The sequence below is a fragment of the Cupressus sempervirens genome, chromosome 7 (genome assembly GCF_028749045.1).
Source record: "Cupressus sempervirens isolate cs-2001-9-10 chromosome 7, ASM2874904v1, whole genome shotgun sequence".
Lineage (NCBI taxonomy): Eukaryota > Viridiplantae > Streptophyta > Pinopsida > Cupressales > Cupressaceae > Cupressus > Cupressus sempervirens.
Window position 1 is genome coordinate 709,784,532 of NC_143124.1, and position 10,230 is coordinate 709,794,761.

General features: G+C 30.2%; 1 protein-coding gene across 1 annotated transcript; it reads right to left on the reverse strand.

The window, feature by feature from the left end:
- Positions 1 to 4,633: 4,633 nt before the first annotated feature.
- On the reverse strand, positions 4,634 to 5,668 carry LOC149549191 (uncharacterized). The gene has a single exon (XM_089794283.1). It carries the CDS (start codon positions 5,666 to 5,668, stop codon positions 4,634 to 4,636), a length of 1,035 nt encoding a protein of 344 aa, XP_089650409.1.
- Positions 5,669 to 10,230: the final 4,562 nt, after the last annotated feature.

The following is a 10,230-nucleotide window of genomic DNA, read 5'->3' on the forward strand; positions in this document are numbered from 1 at the left end:
TTGGAATTTTTTCTAGAATTAACACAAAAAAGAAAATATGGATTTCATTGCTCAGAAGATTCTAGATGTCTCTTTTTAACTTATTATAATAGGACAATGGCAAAGAGCTTTGTGTTCTGATATATAAAAAGTTTAGATATTTCTACTTTCTCTCCCAATGTTGTTCTTTTTTTCAAACCTCCTACTCTCTAGTCAACTCAAAATTTTGTTGTAATAAAAAGCATAACATTATATTTTGATTCAATTTCAAATTAAAGACACACATAAAAATGTCAACAAAATATTAAGTGAACACAAAGCAAGATTTTGAAACTAGTTTGGATGGTTGTGAAATGGTTTCTTGCCCAATCTCCTTCTTTTTTTACTATATTTTTTAATTTCTAAAATATGAAAATGGCACACAGCTTAGTGGTTCTAAGGTATACAAAGTTTAGATATTTATATTCCCCCCCCCCAATATCCTTCTTTTGTCTATTCATCCTGCTTCATTATCATTGTTTTCCATAATTGTATTAAAAAATCAGATATACTCTACACCAAAGTCAAATACATTGTTCCCTAATACTCTATTGTGATGGTCCAAATACTAATGTAAAATAATGTTGAAATATTGAAATTAAGTAATAAGCATATAAAGTTGTTTTTTTCCTATTCTGTCACCATGGGAAGGAAAACACTCATCCACCAAAGATATGACATATGAAAATATCTGATATCTGTGGTGGATGAGTGTTTAATTGTAAAGATTATTTATATTTTTTTATTGAAACAACAATATGATTATTTTTAAGTTGTATAAAACAATCTATATCTCTTCAATACACTACTACCAACTATAAAAATTACTAATCATGAAATACAAGAAAAACATACATGTTTCAATTAAACCCAATTGAGAGTCTAACATATGCCACAAAACCTAAACATGATTGATTATGCATATATACTTCAATACTATGGTCTTTTCTAGATTGGGTATGGAACCAAACTATAAACATATTTGTAGACAACGTGTATCATAAAAAGTTATGATACAACCTAATTGTTATGATGCAATGACCTTATAAAATAGTCACCAATGAGAATAGTGTTATAGCTTTCATTTTCATTATGATTGCGTTGCACTTCTTCCAAATATTTTGGAAATCGAGATACTCGATTAAACATCTTCCGTATCTTATCCACAACAATCTCCATTCACAAAATATCATTATCTGAAACATAATCTATTGACAATGTTGTAGATTCAAAATATTGAATCATTTGGTAACAAAATTGTAGTACAGACTTTTCACATTTATCGATTGGTGTTTAAGGTGAGCCATTTGAGTTTAAAGAAACAATGGGACTTGGTGCAATAATTTCAGATTCATTGTTTGATAAATCCATTTTTTAATCGTACTTGAACATGGAAATATTTGAAGAAAGAATTAGATTCTATTATTACTTATCAATTAAAGAAGGAAGAAAATATATAATACAAATATAGGAAAACCAAATGACAAGAAGGAAAATAATATTCATATTGAGCTTGAGACATAGATCAAAGGAAAAAAATTGTAAAATATATATATTTGAGATAAATTATTGTAATGTATAACATAGGTCAACTCAAAAGAAAACATATGTCAACTGAAAGCTAAAGAAAAAAGGCTTAATGCTTTAGAAATAGAGCATCATGATTGTATAGTTGAATAAGGTCTTTTCTACAACTGTTAAATAATATGCATTTGTATATAGACATGTTATAAACATATCACTTATTCTATTTGAAAAATAATAATCATATTGAGTTTGAGACATAGATAAAGGGAAAAATATATGTAAGATATATATTCGAGAAAAAGGAACGTAACATATAACATATGTGAACTGAAAAGATAGCATATGTCAACTAAAAAGATAAGGAAAAACTATTTCCATATTTAATGCAAGTTATGTAATTTTCAATAATTAATAACAAATTCTAAAACAATTGAAAACATCTATGTAATTTTTTAATATGAAAAAATAAATTTTAAAACTTACCATATATCAAATTATTACACCCAAAAGGATATAAATCATATATTTGTTAAAACAAAATACACATATAAAATATGTGAATGTAAAGTGTAATATTTTTAATAAACTTTATATATAATCCATATCAAGATAGCTGGAATGTTCACCAATTTTATAGTAACATCAAAGTTACATTGTCTGCATGAAAAGTAATAGAGAGACAAATATTCTATTTAGAATCACTATCATCGTCAAATTGAACAATGTTTTGTTGAAACAAAACAGAGTTTGTAGGATCTAAAATATCGAACCAATAGAGATGTTCATAAGTTCTAAGTCACAAACACCATGTGTTTGTAACTCCTTGCCTTATTATTTGAAAATCATAAGTAGTTTGTGTCCATGTTGGTATTTTCTCTGCAACAATCTTCCTTGTTCTTTCATGGATCGGTAGAGTTAGGAAGACCCCTTGAGGTCCCCATCTATCTACCACAACTTGATTCCATAGGGTGTTCTGTAATCCACCAAATTGCAATCTAAAAATATGACCATGATAATGATAGTTTGCTAGACCTTGAGTACTAGTTTGTGGAGATCAAAGCATTTTTTCCAACCAAATAGGACCATTTTCTACAGAGTCCATTGGATAAGGAGATTACTCAATCCAAACCTCTGTGGGAACAAAATAAAGCTCTGTGGGGTCATAGTCTTCACAACAAAACAAATGCAAAAAATCAGGATCTTGATAGAAGTGATCAAAATTTTGAAGAACTGGTAGATAAAATTTCAACAACCCTGTTTCTAAAAGATGTCTTTTACAAGATAAATGATTTGTTCTTTCTTGAGCATGTATTGTTTGAAGATCAAAATGATGATATGTGTCATCAACTTTAATTGTTCTTTGCCTCAACATTTTTTTTTCTTCTAATATCTGGAAATTAAAAAAAAAGTATTAAAAGAGACAAATTATAATTTCTATCCATTCTATAAATAATATTTATTGTACCATGTTAAGTTCCAATAGCATATTAAATAAAAATAATTTATTAACAATAATAAAAGAATATTGAATTAGAATATTAAACTTTCCAATTTCATTTTTGTTGGTAAATCTTTACCAACTATTTTTTGTTATATAAAAGAAGAAATAAATTATAGATGAAGGACAACCTGCATTGAGAATGATGAACATGAAAGTAATAACATATTTGTTTTATTAACTTTTTGTCCAATTTTGTAGTCTTTGCTCAAATAGAATAAGTGCTATGTTTATAACATGTCTATATACAAATACATATTATTTAAGAGTTGTAGAAAAGACCTTATTAAACTATACAATCATGATGCTTTATTTCTAAAGACTTTAGCTTGTTTTCTTCTGCTTTTCTTTTTTCTAATTGTTTTCCATTCTTCATTTTCTTGTATTGATTGAAAGAAAATGATGGCATTATTCTTAGACCCTGCAGTGACTTAACATGAGAAATTGCAACAAATGTCATTCCTTTTCTTTCTCTTGGTCTGATATCGATTGTTGCTTTATCAAGTGTCAAACCTTACGATTTATGTATTGTTAGTGCCCATTCCAGTCTTAATGACATCTGAGTGGTAGAACCTCTTTGTACAAAACTAATAGGTACTATTTGAGGGTGCTCATTATTGAATGGAATGCCTGAGTAGGCATCAAATTTTACCATTACATATAATGGTAGTTGAGGTGGTGCACTGCCTAGCTTGTAGACTATTTCCTCAACATAACCCAAAGCTCCATTTACAAGGCCTGCTTCTATCCACAAGTTTGATGTGAGCATTACTCTTGATCTCTTTGAAATCAATAATTCAATATCAAGTTCACCTACACAATTATCATCTACTAAACTATAGTTTGACAACTTTGTAGCAATTACACATGCAACTGGTTCTCGAAGAGAATGGAGTTTCTTCGATTATGTTTGTGAACATTATCATTTGTAGAGAATAAATGAACATTGTTGTCAAAATCATCATTTAAATTTGTTGGAATATTGCATGTTATTCGTGACATTAGTAATTTCCAATCATCAATTGTCGGTTGAGCATCTCTAATATTTGTCAGCAACTGCCAAAACTTATTCTGATCTAGATTCTCTCCCTCTTGTCTATAAAATTTTTCCAATGTAATCACAATCTTGAATTCTTCCCATAGTATTTTTGCACTTCTCCTACTATCATATGCTACCCTGTCTTTTACAGGAGGGAGTTGGCCAAGATCACCAACCAAAATCAGTGAGATACCTAAAAACATATATCAAATATAAATAGTAGCAATTCAGTAATAAAAGAATTATTCATGCTAATTTTTCTTTTTTTTTCTAGTACATAAATTCTAATTTCAAAATAAAAATACCTCCAAAGTTAAGATGAGAATTTTGAGGAAATACTTGATGAAGTTTGGAGTCTATATTCTCAAACAACTTCTCCCCAAGAAAGCTCATTTCATTTATTAATATATATCTTATATTACTTAGTTCTTCGTGGAAACTTGTCAAACACGTTCCTTCCAACTATCTAAAATCATTTACTTGAATCTTCAATTTAGAATGTATAGTTGAACCACCTATATTGTATGCGGCCACTCCTATTGGTGCTAGAATTAATAGTGGACAACGGTCAAGGAATGCAGATTCTTTAAAAATTTATTGATTGCACCAATCAAATATGACTTTCCTGTACCAGCTGTACCCTGAATTATCATATACAAGGGTGTTACAGTATCACCACCATTATAGTGTGTCACAATAACATCAAATGCCCTTTTCTGTTTTTCACCCAATTTACTGCTATTGATTTCTTGTTCACGTTGAAGATTCGGAGTGTATCCATTTTCTCTCATTCTACCAATAAAATTGATTGCATTTGAACTATATTCATTTGACCTATATTGCTCTAACCAACTATGTTTCCTATCTATGTCCCTTCTTCCTAGCATATCAACTTTGGAAATCTCCATTATTTGACCACGATTCATACATGAAATGATTTCCCATTCATTCTCTATAATTTTATGAGGACCTATTACATTGTTTTCATGTTTAGATTCAGAACTGCTATCACTACTTTCTACATCCACTCTCCGTTCAACATGCCATGGAACATATTCTAGTGATTCCCAACTTGAAACTATTGTGATATTATCATCACCAATATCAACCTGAAAGTCATGAAATGGTTTATATAACAACAACTCCGAAAAGAAAAAATCAACAAACTTGTTTGATACACGTGGCGGAATCGAAATAAACCTTGGATAGACTCTCACAGTTGGAACTTTTTTTCTATGTTCCCACTTATTATCTTTCTTTCTATTTTTATGATATGTCCATGCTCTAGAGGCATCAATCAAAGAGATGGAGTCCATAGAAATAGGTCTTCTATATGAATCTATGAATGATTCAGTTTTCTCTTCAATACAATCTTCGTTCTTTCTCTTAACAGGTTTGTATATTTCTCGAGACACATTCAAATTAACAAATTTTCTACTACATTCCACCAATGGAAGTTCTAAGAGCATGTGACATGTTTCCTGAGCTCCAACATCTCTTTCAATAATAGTTTTAGTTAAAAGCTTTTTGTACACTTTGGATGCACAGTCAGCAGGATTCTCTATATTTTCCAACTGTGTCAACATTTGATGGTAGGTCTTAGAAATTTTCTCTACTTTCGATGCATATTTTGCAATATACTTAATAACAACATGTGTAGACAAAATTGGTTGCCAATCTATATTTTCTCTTCACAATTGTAAAATGTAATGATTACGAGAATTGACTCTATCATTGTTCCTTTGAGGTTCAAATTTTTTCTCTCCACATTCTGTGTCCTCATACAGTTTTGATCCATTTATATTTATTTCCCAAGGAGCATTATACTTACAATATGAGTGCAAATAGTTACAATGCAATAAAAATTTCATTTTAATAGTTTTGTTAAAAAAATGAAATAGATAATACCTGCATGTCATTTTTCCCTTTTTTTTTTCTAAGACATGCTCCCTCTTTACAGATTGCATGTCATTGTATGGTATTCAATATTTCTTCATAATCTTGGTCCATATCCATTTCTAGTATTCGGCTTGTATTTCTGAGACACAGATATTGTGCGAAATTCTGAAATGGCTTGATGAAAGCAAAGATTTTAAAATGGAGGAAAAAAAGGTGGAAACAAAAATATAAGGTAGATGAAAAAGTATCTATAGAAATTTTTGCATAATGAAACTAAGTGTAGAAATACTTGCATATTTTTTTCAGCACCACATGCACACGGATTCCATGCATGCACAATGTGATGGAAAAAAGATTCAGCTTCTCTTACTTGTTCTTCATTATGCCAATCTAACTTATCCATGTTTGGAGCACCATGAAGCCACAAAAAACCATGTACATGTGGAGATCCCCTATGCTGTCATACATATCGTGACCAAAAGTCTTTAACATTGAAGCCTTTCTCCAAAATTTCTTTACGAAACATTGTATGTCTGAAGTGCATGTAGTGCACAACAATATGAGGATAGTCAATAACATTTTGTCTCCTCCACTTTTGAGCCTCCCTTGGATCTGATGGCTGGGTTCCAGGCATGAGTGCATGTAGATCAGGCCAATACAAATCAAGTGCACTAACTGTAAAGAAAATTGTGGGGGTCCCTAGCTGTTTCAACAAATCATATAATTCTGCCTGACTTTTTTTCCAATATGACGTTGTACTTCTTAAGGTTGTTCCATAACACATTAATTTATCAACAAGGTGGGTGCCTAAAAAGTTTTCCATATGTTCTCGTAACTCATCAATGGTCATTGGAAACTCATCAATATTACGTTTGACAAAAACTAAACTAAAATTTCGTGCATGGTGCCTCATGATCATGTTTTCCATGTAATACCTAAATCGAGGATGTCTGCCAAAGTGATAATCCCTAAAACAAATTAGATGCTTCACATATTCATGAAGGTATACTCTTCGTAGACATGGCTCCAACCAATCACATTGTCCATTTGGAAACAATGTTGGGAAGGCCATGTCTATTAAACTTAGTGTAACATATTCATTCACTAGAGATGTACCTATTGATGGCCAGTCAATCATAGATAAAGGATCTATATCAGGGTTATCAACCCATGCATGTATGAGTTCCATTTCCTTTTGAAGATTCAGTGGTCTTGTTGCCATTGATATGGAATGATTTATGTTTTCATTGTTGACCTCGTCCATCTCATTTTGTAGGCATGTGTTTTGTTCTAATTCATTGTTAGCATCTACATGAACAGTCTTTATTTGATGGAATATATTACAATTAATATTTATTTCAATGTCATCTAAGGCATGGGTATCTACAGTAACATCATTGTAAAATTTGTCATTTTCAATTTTATACCTTAGAGCACAATACACCCAATTTTTGTTAACTGTAAAGTCATAGTTTGTACCACATTGATCTTTTTTTCGAACTATTATTATAGGCAAGTCTTTTATTGGACGTGGGAGACTTTGACATACATGGTCAATATTTTGAGGGAAACTAATTGTGTGTCCCTTGTATTTATACTGGCCCCCTATTGCATGTGTCACTTGTAAAATTGGACTTACACGTGCAATTAACATTTCTTCTACTTGAGTCAAATTTGCTAGTTCAGGTGGTTGTGAACCTGGGTCCATATTTTTTTTGTACTGAGAATCTATTGTTTCCTTTTTCTTGCTGACACCTTCTACACATTGGACCTTCTTCTATATGGTTAACTTTAATGCTGACATAACACTCTTGACACATGCAACACATTGTAGGCATAACCAAATTATCTAATTGATGTTGAAAGAGTACTTGAAGATTTTGATAACTATTTCCAAATATTTCATTGTAGTCCCTTTGAATTTCTATACCACACCCAACATCATCATTTTCTCTAATCAAGTTTTCATCCATAGAATTCAATGCTGCTACATTTGTTAATGCAGGATGATCATGGTCAACCACTGATGCATTTGTCAAACTATTATTATGAACTTGTATTTCTTCTAATATTCTTTGTGTTCTTCTTCTAGCTTCACGTTGTCTATCTTGTTCATTGTGAATGAGACATTTATTTTCCTTTTCAGCTTCACTCATTTCATCATTTTTTATAATCTTTATGATATTGTCTCCTACAATTTCTTCTATCCACATTTCTTTCCAACATGTTTCCACTTTGTGTTCCTTCCAACATTCTTTGCTCCATGTCTTGAACATTATTCTCTTTATCTTCTACACTGTTGTCAACCATTGATGTATTTGTGAAAATCTTGTTATGAACTTGCATTTCTTCTAATATTCTCTGTGTTCTTCTTCTATCATCATGTTGTTTGTCTTGTTCATTGCGAAGGAGATGTTTATTTTCCTTTTCGGCTTCATTCATTTCATCATTTTTTCATTTTCTATAATCTTTATGATATTGCTTCCTACAATTTCTTCTATGCACATTTCTTTCCAATATGTTTCCACTTTGTGTTCCTTCCAACATTCTTTGCTCCATGTCTTCGACATTATTCTCTTTCTCTTGTACACTATAGTTAGTGGAATTTTTTTCTTTCTGGCTTTCATCTTTTTCTTCATGCTCACATGATATATATTCCATTTGAGTTTGAGATATTTGAAGAAGATCATTCTCTATAGAATGGAAGTTCAAAGATGCTATCGAAAGTTGTTCATTTTCAATTTTTGTTGGTCTATATTGTTTTGAGATAGATGGACCACCTAAATTAATTGCACTCCTTAGAAATTTTTCCTGGTTATTTATTTATGTATCCATCATTTCTTTTCCTTTTCTAGCATATCTCTCTCTCATTTTCATTATAGAGTAGATGATGTTTCTCCTTTTATGTATTGTCCATCTTTTCTTTTTGTCTACGCCTATATTCTCTTTGATATTATCTTTTATATTTTCTTCTCTCATCTTCAGACTGACAATTCATACGTCTTGGGGGCATAGCTGAAAATTGAGAAGTAAACGACTATTTAGACTATGGGTGTTTACTTTGATTGTTCAATCAATTTAAATAAAACAAAAGACTACACAATTTACATAAGAAAAATATGTTTTGTACATATTTTCAAAAAGAATCAATTGTCTTAATATACATAACTTTAAAAACTATTCAAATAGAATATTTATTGTATTTATTCATTTACATATGAATTCCCATTTTTTTCCATTCTAACTTTTTTATTTAGATGATATAAGAGCATTTTTTCTCCTTATTCTAAATTGAATACTATCTTGAAAATAAATAATAATATTGTTTATTGGAAAAATAAGATGCTGGTAATTAATTAATTGGTTTTTCAATAGAATTCATTTAATAAAAATATTAGGAATCCATATAACAATTTTAATTTGTACTACACATGAACCTATAATTTTAACAAATAACAAATCTAGCATTATCACTTGAAAAATTAAAATATCAAATTACATCATGATATTTTAAAATTTAATACATTCTAAACAAAAAAATACTAAGACTCCATTTTGAAATTAGAAATTTCATTACAAATAGAAATATAAATTACATATTTGGAGTATGCACAAAGTGTATATTGGCATATGAAACTAACTGTGTTGACATTTGTTTTTATTTACATAGAACTGTGTCATGCAAAGGCACCAACAACTTCTCTTAACACGTTCTTGTTAGGACCCAAGTGGTACATAAGCTTCACATTCACAAAGTTAATAATATTTTTTACACTTCTAATAGTATCGACAACATTTGAACTTTGTGACTGAAAATCATAGATCCTTATTTTTTTCTGCATCATATTATCAATGTCCTCTTTCTGTAAGATCTTTTGCATTGAATCAAAATTTTTTTTAATGATTTGATCAGCAGAACACAATGCAAAAGAACTATTGAACAAATTACAACCCAAATCTTTGATAAAATTTTGTATCTCTATCATGGAAATATCTGGCAAATTTTTTACTGTGTGCAGTTTTTTTATGACAATTCATGAGTGTTGATCTTCTCAAATTGCAAGCATTTAACAATTATTGGAGTGAGGCTTTGCTATAACTAAGACCAATTGAGACCAACTAATCAACATGCATTTCTTTCACCTTTCTTACAATTGGAATATCTTCTTTTAAGAAATCAAGCTGCCCAAATATTGATTCATCAATTTCCCATGCCATAATTACCTTGTCAAGAACTATTTTATATTGT